The 19,255-nt window shown below is 55.8% G+C and overlaps 3 protein-coding genes across 3 annotated transcripts; all 3 read left to right on the top strand.

Annotated features, from left to right (window-relative positions):
• Nucleotides 1–11,043: 11,043 nt before the first annotated feature.
• IWZ02DRAFT_140491 (uncharacterized protein) lies at nt 11,044–11,921 on the top strand. Its single transcript, XM_066761747.1, has one exon. The coding sequence runs from the start codon at nt 11,278–11,280 to the stop codon at nt 11,815–11,817; it is 540 nt and encodes a 179-aa protein (XP_066626441.1). The 5' UTR covers nt 11,044–11,277; the 3' UTR covers nt 11,818–11,921.
• On the top strand, nt 11,599–12,712 carry IWZ02DRAFT_140532 (uncharacterized protein). The gene has a single exon (XM_066761748.1). It carries the CDS (start codon nt 12,027–12,029, stop codon nt 12,609–12,611), a length of 585 nt encoding a protein of 194 aa, XP_066626440.1. The 5' UTR covers nt 11,599–12,026; the 3' UTR covers nt 12,612–12,712.
• Nucleotides 12,713–15,527: 2,815 nt separating this feature from the next.
• On the top strand, nt 15,528–16,139 carry IWZ02DRAFT_430255 (uncharacterized protein; the record flags this gene model as incomplete). Its single annotated transcript, XM_066766046.1, has 1 exon — nt 15,528–16,139. The coding sequence occupies one exon, from the start codon at nt 15,528–15,530 to the stop codon at nt 16,137–16,139; it is 612 nt and encodes a 203-aa protein (XP_066626439.1).
• Nucleotides 16,140–19,255: the final 3,116 nt, after the last annotated feature.

The raw sequence follows: 19,255 nt of genomic DNA, 5'->3' as shown, positions 1-19,255 counted from the left end.
ATGCTGGCGATGTGCCGCCGTCTGTGCTGTCAGCCAGCGTTCCAAAGGAGGCAGACACGTTCGGTTACTGCTTCATCCTAGCTCTTGCAGAAGTCGAGGGCATTGCGGGACCCCAGATCTCGCAGCTGGTTGAGCGATTCTGGTCCTCAGTCATCCGAGTTACATTGCAGGCCATGATTGACTTTGGGGATTTTTTCTTTACCCCGTGGAAAAATGACAGTGCCCAGTGATTTTTGTTGCACGAGCAAAATGCACTATCAACCAAGGGCCAACGGCGCGAGAGAAGCAGGCTTGTCGAAGGCTTCCCGCGCGCACGATGATGGTATGGCTCAGGATTCTGGCGTCCTCGTGCAGAACGGCGCCTACACCAGGGGCTGGGACCGGCTGCGGGCAGTCAACCCGGCGGTTCGGGATGGAAGCTGCGGCATCTGGTAGGCCACCGCGTCACAACTGGCGAGCGGTGTTAGAGAGCGTCCATAGGCAGCGAGCAACGGTAACAGTAGACGGCGAGCAGCAAAAGTCGAGCGGAGGGGTCAAGCCGTTAGTGATCTGCGCCACGGGGAGCCTCAGGCTTACCCCCCTCCATGTTTGAAAGACCGGGCATGCATGGCATCAAGCCGAGGGCTTGCGGGAGGCTACAAGGGGGCTAGCTCCGGGACCGGGGGGTAAGAGAATCAGAAAATCTGGGCGCTGTGGCGGTTTTCGACGGCGACCATGACGGGGGCGGGGGCCAGGGGAGGAGGCTGGAGTGTAGGTGAGGTGGGTTAAGCGAGACACCGGCGGCGGCTGCACAGGCGCGTGCCGCTGTACCGTCCCCTGTCCTCGGCCATCAGCACCACTGCGCAAGCTCCGAACCGTCGCTCATCCTCCGCACAGTCGGAGACGGAGGCGGACGATCGCCGTGGGAAAGTGGAGGGATGCGCGTCTTCTGGACGTCTTCGATTTGTTTTTTTTTTTTTTTTCTCTTCGGGTGTAGACCTCGGCGCATGTGCGCCTAGGGTTGGTCCCGAGTCGAAATGCCTTCCTTGGTGCCCCTGCTCCTCTCCACCACAACGCCTCTGCGGCATATGTGTGCAAAATCTTCGCCGCCGACGCAAGTGCAGCCACTGGGGCTGAGGATCCCAAGCGGCAATCTTGTCTCTTGCCCTAGGCCGCAACCCGTCGTAGTGATCCGGGCCAGTTTTGCTGCCGAATCCTCGGTCAGACGCCTGAGGGGACCAGAGTTCCGTGGCTGTTGGTGCCGGCCGTACGGTGCTCCCTGTGCGACGACGGGCAGGGCAGGTCGAGAGCTGGTGCTCGAGGCGGTCTGTGGACCAGAATCCGACTCAAAGGGGCATGGCAAGACGTCAGGAACCGCCAAACGTCGTCTCTTGGCTGGAGTCTCGCGGACGCAGGCAGCTCCAGCTTCCGGGCTGGGTCACGTCTCGAAGCGACGCCGGGACCTGAGCTCCCTCAGTAGGACCAGATGGTACCGTCATGCCTAGGTGGTGTTGGAAGGCGACGCGCGCATGGGTGAGGTCGTTCGGCCAGGCCGAAAACGGAATATCTAGCGAGGCGGCCGGAACCCCAACTGTCCGACGGTGCCGCCGTGCTGGGCCTTCTCATTCCATCTCGACGACCTTGACCGTACTCTGACACCCTCTCACCGCGAATCGCACACCCCCTCTCGCGCCATGATGCCCTCCCAGAGATGCCATGTAATCTCATGTCGCGCCACGCCACCACCTCGCCCTGCCGTTTGGCCTTGCCGCCTCCAGCTGGGTACCTATCCTCCGTCCTCGCGCCGTCGCTGCTCCCGCTTCCATCGTCACTCCCCTCTGCCTCTCGACGCAAGGGTTTGCGCGACCATCTCCACGTCAGCACGCCTCAGCCTTAAGCCCGTCCTGATCAGCACCTTGTGATTCCCCTCAGACGGCCACTGTCTCCCACACTCCAAACAAGAAACACTGGATCTTCAGGGTCTTGACAACTCGTCCCGGTTTCGTCCGTCGTCTACTGCCTCTGCTTTGAAATCTCCTTTGATTGTTGGTAAACCATCATCTCGTGCTGACGAAAATTTGATTTGTCGTCTGGGGCCAGCTCGCTTGCTTGCGAGATCCCTCTCTCCGGCTCACCTGCGTCCAATATTCCTTGCACATGCCGGACATGATTTGGATTGACGTCCAATTGACAAGACAACAACCACGTATCAGGCAGGAAGCGCTATGTTCGGACGTCGCGCAGCTGAGATCATCATCGGCAATGTGCGGTCCCACGATAAGGCAGGGCCGCATTAGCTGACTCACTCCAAAATCTTCTTGTGGCTACAGTGGCGCTGCATTTGCTTGCAGGATCTTTGCACCGGCTACCCACCTTACAGCAAGTCCACGTTTCGGTACAGACCCGTTCTAGAATTGGGCAGACACAGCACAATCTGTGCACTTTCCTTTTGTGGGAACTTCCGACTTCGTGGCATTCGACCTGCTGTAGGGCTTCACCGTCATGCCATCGGTTGTTTTTATCAGGAGTGCTGCCCTGGACTAGCTTGGGTGCCACGGACCTGCCGTTGCTGACACCAGCCATACCATATTTCGACATGTCACTCATTGCCATGACTTGATTCGATACTCATGACGACACGAAAACGACCATCTGAGCAGCCAATGGCAATGGTAAACATCCTCTGAACCAAGCCATCGCCAGAATTTGTGCCCCACAGATGCAACGTCGTTCCGCGATGCGTCTGTCTGCAAGTCCTCGCTTAATACCAAGCTCGGAATTGCGAGTTCGCCTGCCGGACAAGTCGTCCTGACCTCTCACATTGACCTTCGGTAAGACTGCTCCCAGCACGGTTGCAACACTTGGCTTTCCTCCACATTGGTAGGACGGCAGAGGCGTGACAGGGACCCCAGATTTGCAAAAACGCCATGCTAGCAGGATTGGCCAACGGCCTTCCACTGTCTCGGATAACCTCAGCGGACCTGACGAGTGGCCCCCGAGTCTGACTTGTCTTGTCATATGGGAACCCAAGGATAATTCCCTAGCTTCCTTTTCTCCGGACTGTGCTCACCAGTCGTGGGATTGTCAAGTCAAGGCTGGCTTTTGTGGAGCCCCCGACCTGAATCCTGCCGATCACAAAGCCATTCCTTTGCCAGGGCTTAGCTTAATGGAGGCACAGCTTTGGTTCCTGTGGTCTTATCATGCTGTGCCTTGCGGAGTTCAATGGATTCTCCCAAGAACGTGTTTCAGCCTAGACGTACAATGCCATGTCGACGGACGACTAAGAGTCGCTTGGACCCTGCGGAACTCCACCCACGGATTCCCACTGGACGGACTGGTGTGAATCCACCCGGCGGCACTTGTGCCAAGAATAGACTCGATCTTTCTGTATTCCTTCCGCCCTCGAGGGGTACACTACTTGTTGGGTCCGCTTTTGTGGCTGAATCCGTTGGTCAATTTAGACCATGACTCTGGCCGTGTTCTCAGCGCAACATCTCCATGGACAATCCTTTTTGCCACTTGCACTGACCACTCCATCTACTGCCAACACAACAGATCCTCACAACAACCATCCTCTCCGTATCTTGCATGCGGAGCTGAACGATGGGGCCGGAGGTCCCGAAACCGTCAACAACTCTTGACTCCACGAGCACTTATCCCACATGCCGCTGTGCCAATCACGCGAACCCGTCTTTGATTCGTCAACGCAACAATCCATCAATCCCGAGATTCCAGCATGTACGGTCCTACGACTTTCCCCGCACATGCCGCGTGCCTAATGCAGGTGAAGCTTCGGGTCTCAACCATTGCGTGTGCATCGAGTACAGACACCCGTCATTCATTCCGTGCCGAGTAGACACGTCTGTGGGCCAAGGAAGAATTGGATTCTGCGGATTCGGCTTGTCAAAGTGGATCCCGCTGATGATGAATGAGAATGGAATCCTGGCTCTGAGCCAGCTTAGGTTTGAGCGCTACCTTATCGATCCTTCGAAGTGGATTAAGGTAAGCACGATTCAACACCGTCTACGAATTTATTCACGACTTCCAGGGGATCTCTCGCAATTACAATCATTTCAGTTCTGAGGATTTCCAAATCAATTTGGAATTCACTGATGAAATGTCCTATCAATAGAGCGGACTTCGGCCCCAATGCTACGGACACGGGCTCTTCCTGACAATAAGTCAAATATCACTACTGTGAATTCAGCGGAAAACCCAGCTACCCGCCTAGGGAGGAGTACGAGCCGTCTCCAATTTGCACGCTTCAAGATTCGTGACATTTACCCGGCCGTAGGTCTTTTGACTGCCATGGCAAGGAGGTTCAACTTTCCCGTGTGCTTGCTACTCGCCATGCTGAGCCAGGATTTCTTTTGGTCGTAGGGGGAGGTCGGGGATCCCTGGAACAAGCGTGTGGCCAGCTTTCCTGCTGCTGAAGCTCTCGCAAGGGTTTAACCTGCGAAGCCCATGTCCATGAATAATAGTGGGGACCACCGTGATGTCCAGAACCAATTCGTGACCAAGACCAAAGGCCGATTGATCCACGACAAGGCCTTTCAATTCCGTCAATTTTTAAGCGAACAACACTTCCAAACTTCAAAGTACTCTGGGGTAATGGGACTCGAATGCCCCTGAAAAATCATGTGTTCACGCGAATGAACGCTCCCAGTCCGCGTCCCACTACTCACCTGATGTCTGTTGTGTGCCACGACTTTTATCACCAAGCCTCGGACCGTCTCGTCTCCAAACTTGACATTTTTTCGCAGGGAACATCCCATCCCGCAGCTTGAAGCTTCCCGGATCAGCCTCATCACCGTCCAGCATCCCATACTCTTCCAACTTCAAAACACCGACTTCACGCCCAACAGTCAGCCCCCCCTTCTCGATGACTCGCAACACCAAAACGCCGTTCGTTTTGCACAACTCTCAGCTCTCCTCGAACGCGATGTTGTCCCCATTGACGTGTCGTGTAAACGATCCTCGTGTTAGCGTCTAGCAAAGAGTGTCGGAGAGGCACAAGTCCCAGCATCCTTGCGCGAGAGCGAGGGTCCTCGACGTCGGGTCGGAATGGGCCAGCAGCAGCCACGGCCGGCCGGCCGGCCGCGCCACAGGGTGGGTGCGGTGCGATGGGCGGGCATGAATCGCGACGAAGCTTAAACTTTCGCTTTTTGGGACGACGAGACAAGCAGGGAAACGATCGCTGAGCTTGCGGGACAGGTGGCCTTTATTTTCGTGAAGCTGCTCCTGAAGACGGATTGATGTTCGCTCTTCTCCTGCTCTCGTGCTATTGAAGTGATTACGTGGCCCCGAGTGGAGCTACTGGCGTCAATAGTCTATAGCGTGGCAGCGCGTACATGCCTCTTTATTGGGATAGCTTGGGTTGAATGATAATCTTAATTTCACGACACTTGAAGCCTCGAGGATGCAATCCTTTTTCTTCACAGACTGGATGGGATGATAGACGTGCGGGCACGGAAAGGGGCCTTCGACGGGGCTACGATTCCGAGCACCCATCACAACTGCCTTGATTGTTACGTTGGATGGATAGGTGGCTTGACGTCATTCGTTCTGCGCTCTTTGTGATAACAAGAAATTTTCTCGTCCATGGTAGCGTCTTCTGTGCCATGGTGTCAAGTGCCTGGGCACCAGAAGGACAAGAAGCTTGTGAAAGTCTTCCACACCCGCGCACCCCACAGGTATGGACAATGGCCCGCCAAGCACAGTCGTGTAAGAAGATGACTACTCCCTGGGCATGGCTGTGACTGCGGACGACTGCTCCCTAGACGCGGCTATAACGGCGGTCGACCACCGCCTAGAGGATGTGTCTTTCTACACCCACTGTGCCCCTGTTGAGTAACCGTCCTTGACAGAGATTCTACAATCGATTCAAGACCTTCCGCAACCAGTCTCCCAGCATCTCGCTTTGGCAGCCCGCCTCACGATCTCCAGTCTCTTCCGCGTTTCTTTTTTCGTAGCCTCGTCATGCCCCCATTTTCAGACCTCTCCCGCTCTGATTCTGGATGAGGAGACCCGAAAGTAGAGCTTGGTGCTGCCTTCGGCGGCATGCATGCAAGTTGGACAGGGAGACCTCAGCATCTCTCGTCACGGAACCGCGACGGCCGCCCGGCATAGCGGTCCTGCTCGCGGCGGCTCACTGAAGACGGACTTGAGTGCCGAGTGAGTGCCCAAGTCCTCGGAGCTCGAGATACCGTCTGACTGCGTCGGCCGTCTGGACCTCATGTGCCAAAGATCGAAGGCGGCAGCAGGCGGTGCCGTGTTCGCATCCATCAGCGATTGCATCTTCGCAGTCATGAAAGAGCCGAACACCCGTTCTGGATGCGAGGCTTGCCAAAGACACTGCTGTGAGAAATCAGTTGACGGGTTTGGCGCAAGCATCATCGCCGCGCTTTGCGACGGACAAGAAGGACAGAAGAGAGAGAGGGAATTGCGCCAACGTCCTCACAGCGGTGACCTCCCATCGGTCACGCCTAACAAGTGCATCAAAGCAGTGATACCCAAATGGCGACCAAGAGGTGTACTATACAGCACATGTCGGCGTGGTATCCCTGTCCAAAGCCCAAAGCGAGCGCAGGACGACGCATGACCATCAGATTCGTCGGCACGCTGGTGAAAATACCATATAGAGGCGTACCAGTCCGGTGTCGTATGAGATCGATCAATGGTTGCAATCTATATTGCGATGTGCGCGAAGAATCGCGAAGTGTCGATTTCTCTTTGGGGCTGTTCAACACCATCAATCAACCAACCCCCTGTGTTCATCACGCGCTCTACTGCAGGCCATACCTCGCCCAAGCCACACTCGACGACATGCAACACCCTACTACTGCTCTAGCAGGTATTTGGTAATATTCAGGAACGGGGTTTCGGATTGTCCATCAGCCCGAGCGAGGTCGTCTGCTGTCATTAGTCCCGTCCGTTGTCAAAGCGAACAGCGGTGGTGCGGCTGGAACAGCAGCTCTGGCGGCCCGTTTGGCTCGGAGAATAATCAGACGGATCCGTACACAGCTCTTTTCCGGAAAAAGAAGGGAGTTTGGCACCATTTGTGGTAACAAGACGTGGGGCCGATGTCCATGTAAATGAAACGGTAGTAAAGTGACCGGGAAAGGGGGGAACAAGTGACGAAACAGTGCGTCAAGCTTGACGGGCTGAGCGTCGGTCGCATACTTTTGTACAGACAAGTCTTCCATGCAGGCGGAAAGAGGGGGGAGAGAGAGAGGGAGAGAGAGAAAACGGCGAGACTACTGCAGGTCTGCCTGAGAACAACAAGCCCCGGCGCGCGCTTGCAGCAGAAAAAGAAAAGAAAAGGGGCAAAATTTCAAGTGTCCAAGTGTACGCCAAGTCCCTACTATCGAATGTCAACACCACATCTTGCATAATGGAGATTTTGTTTGACGTCATTGGCGGCCCATTGCGCGCATCGATGCAGCGCCTTTTGGTCTGGCGTCGTTCCGCCTCACCACGACGACACAACAGCGTGTAGGGCCTGACCGCAGGATGGCAGCAAGTCCATGTAGGAACCCTGCGGAGTTCGCACCGCTCCGTCTTCCGGAACTTTCTTTTTTTGCGACTGTCCCCCGGGTCCGTGCGAGCGTGCGATGCGGCTGATGCACCGCTCGAAGCTTGGAGATTGTGAACGACGGGCCCAACCCTGCAGCTGAGGCGGGCGCTCTTGGACGAGGCGCCGGAGCGGTGACGGGGTGCTTGACTCGGTTCACGCTGCGCTGGCAAGGACGGCGGGCCAAGCACAGCCAGCCGGTGGCAGGATGGATGGTCGACCTTTCGAACGACGGCCATGGATACCGCTGCATAGCAGGGTCAGAACGCCGAGTCTTGGGCTGCTCCTAATGCGCAACATCTCCCAGAGTCCGGGTCCACGCTTGCTGCGCGCAGCTGGAATCTGGGAAACTTTTGCACGGGCGATGCCCGCGCGGAACAGCGTCGCTCCCAGTTGCTTCCCGCAACATCAAATTCTTTCTCTTATTAGAAAGTCAGACATTTGTTGTTCTCAGCTGGAAACGAACACCTAAGTCCAGCTCACGATGACCGACCGTCTGTTGATCGTCATCAGGCAAGATCGCGAGCAGCTTCAATTGTAAATGGCGGGGCCGGCGCGATGAGATGGCGTGTTGAAGTCGAGAGCAGCGATATCCCAGTTCGGATCCCCGGGCTAGGGGTTGGGCTTTCCAAACCACTGTTTCCCGGTAAACAAACAGCTAGGCTCTGCGGTTCGGCTCTAGACCGTGTTTTTCCATGGCAGGCCACCTACGTGTTCTCACTCCACTCGCTTCTCGCGGTCGTGATGTCGTCGACGCCAACCGATGCTAACCATTTCATCACTGTACCTAGACTGGACGAAATTGATCGGGCTGGATGTCAACACTGGTTGCTCGGGAGACATACGACCACTGGCCGAAAATGGGCGAGAAACGTTGCGCTCTGTCAGTGTTGCTGCGGTACGTCGTCCATTTGGTGTTTGTTTGCCAAAGAATCGGCTCCACGCCAAAGGCTCTTTTTCTTTCATCCTTGAATTCAATGCCCGCAGACTCCCACGTCGTCCTATGGCAATGATTGCCAATGCTGCATCGTGTTCATTTGCGATGTAATTCACCAAGGAAACATTGTCAGTATACAAGGCTCGGTGGCAACCACAAGTATGGGTCTCCGCGGACTGGGCCTTGAATACTCCTCATTAGTGTCCTCTTTAGACGCTTAAATACTTCCGAGTACTCTGGTGTAGTGAGACTTCAATGTTTCCCACAAAATCATCTGTTCGCGTGGAAGAATGCTCCCAGTCTGCGACTAGCAGGAAAGAATGATGGCAAGTCTGTACTTTTCTTGATTGATTTTGTAAAAGGCTCCAATTGTTTATCAGCCTGTAAAGAGATGATTTTCCACACTTTGAGATGATGAATTGGGATGAAGTGATGTCGAGCAAAGGTCTGGAGTTGTCGAGACAAAGTTATGCCGAGACGGACCGAGGCTTGGTAACAAAAGTCGTGGCACACGAGTACAGAATGGGTTCCCGCGTACTGGGCCTTGAATGCTCCTTGTTGATGTCTATCATAGACACATTGATAGTCTGTCCGCGTGTTTGAATGCTCCATATCTCTGTTCGCCATAGATGTGTAGATAATCTGTTCCAGTGTATGAATGCTCCCAGTCTGCGCTGTGCCACGACTTTGGTCACCAAGCTTTGGACGCTCACCTCGGCTACGGGAGCCCCGACCGACCAACGGGCCGGGCACGCACCAACACCTTGACCTTCATCGACACACTGCCAACGTCCATTTCGGTTTTTGATAACCACCGCATGCACAGTCAAGGCTACAAGCGAAGAATCCTGCTGCCAATCATTCGAACGTCGCCGAGGCTCTCAGGAGGATCCCGATCCCGACCCCTGCCCGACGCGCCTCCCAGCGCCAGCGATCCATCCATCGCAACCAAGTCTTGAAAATGAAATCACCTCGTCTGCAGCCGTTTGGCAGCCACACCGAAAAGGCCGCTCCCGAAAACCATGGCCGCCGTCGTCGGAGTAAGACTCTAGATGCGTGTCAAGAGTCCGGCGTCTGAAAAGAGCGAGTGGATATGGGGGAGGGACCAGCAGGGAAAAACACGAGCCGCGCGCGCGCAGCGAATCACGAAAAACTAAAAGCTCTCGTGCCGCCGCCGACGACGCTGCTGCTGCTGCTGCTGCAGCTTGATGATTCAACATGACCAACACCTTGCGAAGTTTGATTGAGTTGGCATCTACTCATACCCACTCATCAAAACAACCTTCCCATGCGCCGAGGCTGCCAAGTGCTCTGAGTGGCTTTTTGCTATTTTCCTGCGCGCCTCAATCCGGAAGCCTCCCTGCACACGCGCGCGCGCTGTGGTGGGGATCGACGAAGCCAGGCAGTGTAGGTATGTAGGCGTGGGTGATTTGGCGTGGGGCATGCAAACTCGTTGATCTGCACGCCCCCGCCGTCGTGGGTTTGGACGCCTCCAGTCGGACCTCTCAAACAGGGAATCGATTGTTCCACCTCTCCAAGCGTGTCTCTTGGAAATGAGCTTGATTCTCCCCTCTTCGCGCAGCAGCAACAGCAGTCTCGTCTGGCGGACGACCAAATGGATGGACTCGCTCGCTGCTGTAGCATGCAGACATGCAGACAGAGGGCCTGATCCGATCAGCTTTTTGTCATCAGACCACCACAACCACCACCACCCACCACCTCTTGCGGAATCTTTCCCTCCCGAACTGTGTCGAACTTGTTTGGCCAAGGTCTTAGCGAAAAGAAGAAAGCCTTGGACCCGCTCGTATTCGAGTTTTCGAAACGATATGCAAGGCTGGTCGAGTAGGCGATCGGGTCGGCAGGTTTGCTGCAACACCTGTCCAGCTTTGCGTCATCACTCACAATCAGGACCTCTCGTCTTGCCGCGGCCTTTCCATTATCGCCGAAAGACTCGCAGCAGCAGCAAAAAAGCTGACTGCTTGATTGCAAAGGGGGTCATCATCATGATCGTGGTGGGAGGTTGCCTGCCCGTCTGTACACGACAGAATGTCGACCCAGCTGCATGTGACTTTTTTCAATGTACAGTTCCAATGCTTGGTTGGGGCGGCGGCTTGCTTCTTCAGCGTCACTATACGCCATCCTCGACCTTAGCATTGCCAGGAGCAAGGGGTACGGGTGACTGCTGCATCGCTCTGGGGGGCATACCTTCCCACTGCACAACCAAGGCGGCGAGGCAGTTTGCATCCGCGACGCGTGGCGGAGTGCGCGTGAAGACGGGCAATGGCAGCATGGCGCCGGTCCTCCAGACACACCCCCTTGATTGTGTGGGGTCAGCAGAGACTCGGATGATTCTTGCGGACGACAACGTGGAGCTTCTCCCATCACGGCTCGGGCACGGCAAAGCAAGGCCACACCCGCTAAGCAGCTTTTGCTCCGGATTTTGTCTTGGACAGTCAGTCGACCTGCCACCTTGCGCCTTGACTCAAATCGGGCAACAAAAGGTGGGGGGGGGGGGGGAAAGAAAGAAAGGGTGTGGGAAAGAAGCGATCGTTGACCTCATCAAAGACCATTTCCTCCACATGCATCTGTGGGTGCCGGTTTCACGGCATCATCCAGGCCATGGGGGAGGGGAGGCGCAGCGACTCGTGCTCTCAGGAATCGCAGCCATTTTCAGCAATTAGGCGAGAAGCAAGTCATTGATGCTTGTGCGGGCCGTTGTGCAACATCGACAGGCAACGTAAAACCACGCCTCCGACCCGGGGGGCACAGATCTGAGGTAGCTATCAACATGGCGCGCCGTGCGCCTGCGCCGGGTGGGTGGCTTAGGTTTTGTTTTACTGTTGCTGCCGCCGCCGCCGCTGCAGCGTCTCCCGTGGCGTCCGAAAGTGGTCTGTTTGGCGCTCTTCGGAATAAACGCCTCAGTCCCTCTCGCTGTTTGGTGGTGAGAGTCGCGGCGTGTGCACGACCTGCCTGCCGTGGGCGAGAAGAAAATCAACGACATCAGCACTCTGTTTTCGCCCGTCTCACTGGCTCCGCGACCCCATCGCCGAGGCCCCAGTACGAGACATTCTCCACGACCAGGCAGCACCATACATTTCAATTTTTTCCTCTCTTGTCTTCCTGTCGTGTCCCCCCACACAAGACCAAAGAGCGAGAGAGACTCTCTCGCGCGCGCGCGCGCACGGCATCATCTTGCGCGACCAAAGATTCCGAGTCGATGGCCTTGTGCCAGCTGACCACGTTGCAGTCGAGCAACAGTTGCACGCAGTGTTCTTCCGGATCTCGTGGTGCAGCCTCTGGTTGCCTCTTCGCAGCGGAACGGGACTGACTGGACTGACTGCTGCTGAGGCCAAACCCAAAACACTGTCCCCAAAAGCGAATCGCCCCTCCATCTGACAGCGGAAGAGACGTCGCACAGGTGTCAGTCGACTGGCTCGAGACTCTGACCGGCATCCGCGGCTGTACTTATCGTGAGAGTCAAGTACGCAATCACCTCGTCTTGTCTCATCAGCATATGCGCTCTCGCGCAGGGATGTCATGGTGCGAGGGGGTGGTATGTGTGTATTATTCGGTTTCGCGTTGGCCGCATCCCCTCCACTCGAAAATGAGGCCTTCTCTCTCTCTCTCTCTCTCTCTTTCTCTCGCTCCCCTTCTCGGCCTCGTGTTCCGGCTTTGACGGATTTTCCAGGGACGATCGACACCGCCCGGCAAAAACTTGGTTCGACGAGCACGACATTTCTAAGCGCATCCGGATATCCGACGTGCAAAAGCACAAGCTTTCGCCATCGGATGCCCTTGATTCCGCGACCGTGGATCTTCTTACATGATTTGGAAGCAACGGCTGCGCCCGGAACCCAGTCTTGCGGACCCAGAGGCACTGTGGTTTTTGGTTCAACGGCTGTACAGAAGGGCTCCCAGCGCTGTCAGATGGAGCGTTCTCCGCGCCATGCGGCCTGGGATTTTTCGACGATGACGGTTGAACAGAGAGTCAGCGCATGGGCGGCGCAATCTCGACCCCATCTGTCCAGGCGACGACCTCTTTTTGCGTTGTGGGTCGACCGGGCAAGACGACGTCCCCCGGAACATGCCATACATATCTCTAATCCGAGACTCGCGTGCTAGACTGCTCTAATCAGCTTTTCCAGCAGTCAGTAACGTGCCACAGTTCCCCATAGGTTGTGTCTTATGGTTCGAGAGTGGCTGGGTGCGGGGAGTAAGCCTCGTACTTCCTGCACTCAAGGCAGAGCCATAATCATCATCATCATCATCATCATCATCATCATAGTCATAATCAGCATCATTGTCGTCGTCGTTGCTCAGAAAAATGACGCGTGCACTGGGGACCCTGTGGAGACGGACGGACGGACGGACTTTGGTCCCAGCCCAGTCCGCCGGCATGGCTCCCACACTGACTGCTGCGCACGCGTCACGACCGACACAGCACGACAGTCAGATCTTTTTCCAATTCGAGTGGGCCAACGAGCGCCAGCAGCCCTACCTGTCGTCGACTTGGGCTGAACGCGCTCGAGTGGATGCAGCGCTAATGCATTGTCGAAATCTTCATAAGCGTGTTGGGATTGCGCAGCACCACAGCTGTGAGCGATAGGCCACAACTCACGTCGTACAGTCGAAAATTGGCTGAAACACTCGCGGTCAAACACGAACGAGCAGCAGCACCGGCGACGACGGCGACGAAATCAGAGTCGAGCACGTAGATGGGATTAATCGAGGTCGGCTCGGCCGAAATCGCAAATCCCCCCCACCTCAGGGTCCATTCAGCTATTTTTCTTCCCACCCGGGGCCCCTGCTTGCGCTCTCGTAGCGCACCATGAGTGGTTCTCGTCGCTTCCGCGCTGATGGTTCTGTGTTGCAGCATGCCAATGCAACTCGCTGCCTCTACGAGGCAAAGAAAGCGACACCGATGAGCAAGATAGCGTATCTGACAAAGCGCGCTGTCCCAAAGCAGCAACAAGCTGCCTGTTGTATCATGCGCTTTCCTGCTGCGGGCAACGAGGTTCGGCAGCGAGGACTCGTGCTCGTGGACGGCACCAGCAGTGGGTCGTGGAACAGCTTGCCATGTGGTCTTTCTCACAGGAGAAGCGCGTTTGCATCAGCAGAGGCAACCCTCAAGTCCCATGTACCTTTCTTGGCGCTTTTTGGTATTACTCCCATTAAGATGCGTCGAGGGAGGCTCCTCTGCAGAGGCAACTGTAACCTTGTTCAATTCAGCCTCGTCCGAGAGACAGAGTCGCAGATCGGTTACGGCGGCTCAGTGAAATCAAGCCTGGTATAGACAATGAATATGCTGCATAAGGAGTTGGTGGTCAGCTTTTGGGTGCGGAAGACCCCTGATCCCTCCGTCCAGGCCAGCCAATGTGCATCGAGGTGCAAATGCTGTGGTCTGCTACCGACCAACTGCTCTCCCTTCTGGGCCTTTGACGGGCACACCGCCGTCGATTTGCTTGGACGATAAGAAGGCAATGCTCAGCACCCTTCATAAGCTGCACGAAGCATCCGAGGAGCGTGCACCTTCGGGCCTCCCGTTGGCAGATGACATGAGATTCATGATATTTTTGAGCACAGGAGCGGGACCGCAGCGTGGCGGATGGGAGCGAGGTCGAGACACTGCCAGGGAGCATCCATCTGGGGGGTATCGCAAAAGCGCACATGGCGTCAAACTCGATTACGAGCATTCGACATGACGGAACGACGATGGCGAGACTGGAGCATGGTTCTTGGTACTGTGCTCGGGGTTAATGCAGATCAGGTCCTCCGAGAAGGGCTTTTTCGCGGACGAAGACAATGCCCGCTGGGACGGCGACGATGCTAAAAGCACAGCGTTCTAATTTGGTCGTTGCCTGGGAAAGACGGCATATGTGCATGTTTGGAATACTAGTCGCAGCATGGTCGCTCTGGGTGGTGAAGATCCCATTTTGGAAGCGAGCGAGGTGGAGCTGAATGCCATTACATCCAACATCCAGGCTTGGCGGGTCGTAGCTTGGGCCAAAGCTTCGTTTCAGGTACCCGGACCTGATCAGCTACGGGCAGACGACGGATGAGGGCATGACGATGGTGTTGATGCAAAAATAAGAATGAGAGGCGGGAGGCGGCGGCTGGTGCTCGTAAAGCACAGCAGGCCAACACAAGTCGGCCCGCAGAGCAGAGGTCGGCGTCTGCGCCGAGGGTGTTGGTCTGGGGCAGCTGTACTGCATCTCTGAACTAGCACAATCCCACCAAAGCACCGCGGCAGGACAGGCTGATCTGACATGCTTGGCCGCGGTTTTCGGTCACGGTACCCGGATACTTTCTGACAACCAGTGCATCACGCCCGTGACTTGGGCCAGTGGTTCTAGGCCATATCAGTCGAATGGTGCTGAAATAGGTGCACGTTGAGTTGGTCTGGGGGGCCAGGAGCAGATTCGAGATTTGGTTGCTTGCTGTCGTTCCTTGTCCACAGTACCGGTACATCTCATCTCAGCGCTTCCTGCTCGCCAAGAGAGTCGACGGGGCGGAGGGCAGAGGACGCGGGGCAGAGGCTGACAGTAACGAAATGCGGAGGGTCTCCCATTCGCCGCCATGATGACAAGCGGTCCCACAAAGGGCAGCGCAGGGCAGCGGAAGGAAGACCCAAGGAGACGGGAAGAAGGTCGAATCCTTCGATTGCATGGCTGTGCGAGCGTCGTACGCAGCAGAGTAGAGCAGAGCAGAGCAGACCAAACCAGAGAAGGGCATTGCATGGCCGGGGCTGAGGCGGTTGGAGGTGCCGCTCGGGCGCAGGCGTGATTTCTGCCCTATGAGCTGGTCTGACGAGGTGACGTCGGCGGGCTGCACGGGTTCATGTCGTCGTTTGTAGTGGCCATTGATTACTGTTGCCATGTGTTCAGCGCTTTGGTGCCTGCGTAGAGCATTTGTGGTCGTGGAGATGGTGTGGAGAGGAACGACGACGCGAAGATTGAGGGTTCATGTTGGGTTCAAGGCGCTGCTGAGGTCAGCACCCTACCCACCCATTTCCTCTGCACCCGCCCACACAGCAAAATAATGGCCGTACCACCAGCGGACATTATTCACGTCGAAAAGAAGAATCAAAGGAGCGGCCCTACCGCCCGGGCGACGGATAGTAATCTTCTTCCATTTCACGACAACGGGCAGTCCAGTCTCGTTGCCCTTCCACCTTGGAATGCCATCATGGAAGACCCTGCATTGGCCTTGACCAAGCACGCCCCAGACGACACCAGCTGGCAGTCTGCCGCTGCGTATACCCAAACCCAACCACATGTTACTCCAGACCCTCTTCTTCCCGTTTTCTTCATTGCCTCTTTCGCTTCTCGTCATGTCCACCTCCCCAACCTCTCTGCCCTCACCGCCCGAACCACGGCCACTTCATTTCGCACCACCATCATGACCATTTTCCACAATCGCCCTGGTAACGCTTCGGTTCTGACCATGAGCCGTCTGCCCTACACCCTACCCGACCGCCTTACCCGTTCGACCGGTGGGCCGTGCGTGCTTGCGTGCGTCTTCCCGTCCTACCTCCCGCTGTCGTCCACTACCCAGCACTCAAGCTCGCCCACCCTCCCCGGGCGCCTCCAAGCCGCACCCCAACCGCCTCTCGACAAAGAAAAGACCAAGAAATATCCATCGCAAATTTAACGGGTGACTCGTCGACAACGCCACGGGCTGCGCATTATGTATATTCTCGAAGCAGTTGCTGCGGGCCTGGACGACGCATCTAAGCAGCCAGCCATCCAAGCCAACAAGACAAAAGCAACGGGCCTCACCGCATCGGTCCACTCGATCGTTGACCGCCTCCAGCGCCCCCATCGGATGCCTCGTTTCCTGGAAGCCTTCTTGTTAAGGCCAGGGATGCCTTAGAACACCATCGCGTTGGAGACGATGATATCCATGATCTCTCTCAATCGAGAGACGGAGTGGTCACGAAGTGATTCTATTGCCCTTGGTGTGAGCCAGGCTCTCCTAGATAATATTCGAGTGTCTCTCCGCACTGCTGCAATCTTATAAGTGGCGGCCATGTATGCGTTGGTGGGTCGATTGACCAGCCTGCCGCGCCCAGCCACCAACGGCGATTGATGATGCCAATGTCTTGGGACGAGAAGAGAGAGAGAGAGAGAGAGAGAGAGAGAGCGAGAGGCCGAATCATGGAATGCTCCCTATGCACGCCGAAGCCGATGCCGACACTGGAGCTCGCTGAAGCTTCTCGCTTTACCTTTGCAGCCTGAGCATTCTCCACATGGAAAAGGTGATGATGCAATGCGCATTCCCTGCGTGTCGTTTCTACACACAGTGCATGAGATTCTGACACGAAGGAGCCTACGGTACCCACAGCACTCAGAGCTCAGGGTGCCAAGGTCCGTTCCCGTTTTGTTCTTTTGAACCGCTGTTTGGTCCTGTATGTTAAGGTAAGCGAGATGAGTTGTCAACCACTCAAGTCCAGTCCGGTCCAGTCTGGTCTGGATGAGAGCGCTGTCTCCACAGCATGTGCCATTTTCTCTTCATCACCAATCTACCGTATTCAGATCCACACTGCCCAGACATGCAAGCATACATTTTCAACGGCACACATGTCCTTCTCTCTGCTCTCTCGTCGGCCCCCACGCCCTCTACCTCCCTACCTCCCCACCTCCCCCACTTTCTCCCTCTTCAGCCACGCCTTGTGGTTGGCGCGCGACGCGAGAGGGATCTGCCGCATGAATAGGCACACCTACCTCAGACAGACAGACAGACAGACAGACAGACAGACAGAAAGACGAGCAGGATCGCCCCTTTTTCTGCCGACCTGTCCGCATCTGGAGTCCTTCCTGGAGACCCACGTCCCTCTGCTCACCCCTCCCGCTGCCCCGTCATTTTACCCTTTCGCAACGCGACTGGCTGTCTTTTTCTCCTCTCCTCGCTTGAGCACCTGCGGCAGTCAGCCCTGTTTCTCCTTGTCCTTCTCTTTCTCCGTGAAGACACCCACACCTACCTTGGCCCAACTAGGAATGTCTCCATCCCTGCAGCCTTATGCCATACTGTAGTCGCCGCCGCCGCCGCCGCCGCCGCCGCCACTCGTCTAACCAAGATGCGCTCGCCGCTGCTCGACTCGCTTGCGGTTTCGTCTCGTCTTTCGACATGCTGCCTGCCTACCTGCTTGTCCACGCCACAGCAGCCAACGAAGCTTGCTTCTCCCCATCCCATCTCTTAACGCCCCACATATGCGGTCGTCGTCGTGGCTTGGCTTTCTCCACGCTCTCCCCCATCCATTCTGTCCTTTCGCTTCCTCCCTCTCTCGCTTAGGCTGGGGCAACCAGTAAGCAAGAATCGCGGCAGCACGCACGCTCACAGCTACATGGTCGAATCCAGACAGGCAGGCAGGCAGCGTGGTTGCGCCAAACCTGCCCTGCTCTGCTCTTCTTCCCTACCCTGAATCGTTGCCGTGCCCTTCGCCGTATGCGTCCGTCACGCACTGCCCTCACGTATCCATCATACCCATCATCAACATCATCATCATCGCCATAAACCTGCTCCTCATCCTCCTCTTCTCCAATTTCAGCTCTCTCTCCCTCCCCCAGCTAAGCACGGCACGGCAGGGCAGGGCATTCAACCAACCAAGCAATCAAGCAACCCTGCCCTATCTCCTCTATCAGTAAGTAAGCAAAAAAGCCACCTACGCACTCGGCACCTCCACGTCGACATTTTTCGTCTGTTTTGTGTTTTCGCTGCGCTGGCCCCGTTTGGCCCCCCACCACCACCACCACCTTTACCACCACCGACGCCGCCGCATCTGGTGTGCTCCCAGCTCCAGGCAACGAGCGAGCCGCAGTTGGACGTCGATGGAGAGGCAGCGATGCGACCAATCCAGCGCCTGCGATAGCGAGGCGGCGCCTTGCTTGCGATGTGGGTGAGCGGGCGGGCGGGTGTTTGTGTGTCTGCCCGCCCTGACCGTTGGATACGAGGTGACGTGGAGTGGAGGAGACATGAAGGGAGAATAAATGGTGGAGGTGGTGGTGGCAACGGCACAATGATGATGATGATGATGATGATGAGAGTATGTACTCCGCAGCCAGGCATAGCATACGCGTAGTACACACAGTACATGCGTGGGTGGCAGACATCATCATCATCACCATCACCACTCCTAGTAGCGCAATTGAAGTCAACCCAAGCGAATTGGCGCGATTGAACGCGAGAGAGAAAGAAAGAAAGAAAGTAAGAGGTCGCGAAGAAGTAGCACAGAAGGCATTAACTAGCGGCAATGGCAGCGCGACACTAGACCATACTAGACCATACTAGACTAGACTAGACTAGACTAGACCATACTAGACTAGACTAGACCAGACCATGGTAAACAAAATCAAAAAAAAAAAAAAAAAAACCTCCCTAGCGCAAATAGAAGCAAAAGCAAATTGAACGAGTCTCAGTTCAGATCGCCGCATCTCGCGTGCACGCTCGTGCGTACGTACGTGTGTGCGTGCGTGCGTGCATCTATTATGCGCGTGTATGTATGTATATATGTATGTATGTACGTGGGCGGGCCGCACAAAAAGCAAAATGTCTGAATGAGAAAAAAATAAGGGAAAAGTAAAAAATAGTGGTGTTTGGAAGTGGGGTCATGGTGATGGATGGATGTATGTATGTATATGTGTGTGTGTGTGCGTGCATGGATAATCCAATCCACAAACTCAGCATCTTGCCAGGTAAAAGGAACATGAAAGAAGAAGAAAAGGATGGAAAGAGAAGAGAGATAGACACGATCGGTTGTCCGCACAGAC

The sequence above is a fragment of the Phyllosticta citriasiana genome, assembly GCF_038021145.1.
Source record: "Phyllosticta citriasiana strain CBS 120426 chromosome Unknown IWZ02scaffold_2, whole genome shotgun sequence".
In the NCBI taxonomy this organism is placed as follows: domain Eukaryota; kingdom Fungi; phylum Ascomycota; class Dothideomycetes; order Botryosphaeriales; family Phyllostictaceae; genus Phyllosticta; species Phyllosticta citriasiana.
Note: the sequence above shows the minus strand (reverse complement) of the source record. Positions and strands in the feature narration are given on the sequence as shown.

Coding starts and splice junctions, on each gene's coding strand:
- IWZ02DRAFT_140491 (XM_066761747.1), top strand. CDS start 11,278: ATGGCGCGCCGTGCGCCTGCGCCGGGTGGGTGGCTTAGGTTTTGTTTT.
- IWZ02DRAFT_140532 (XM_066761748.1), top strand. CDS start 12,027: ATGGTGCGAGGGGGTGGTATGTGTGTATTATTCGGTTTCGCGTTGGCC.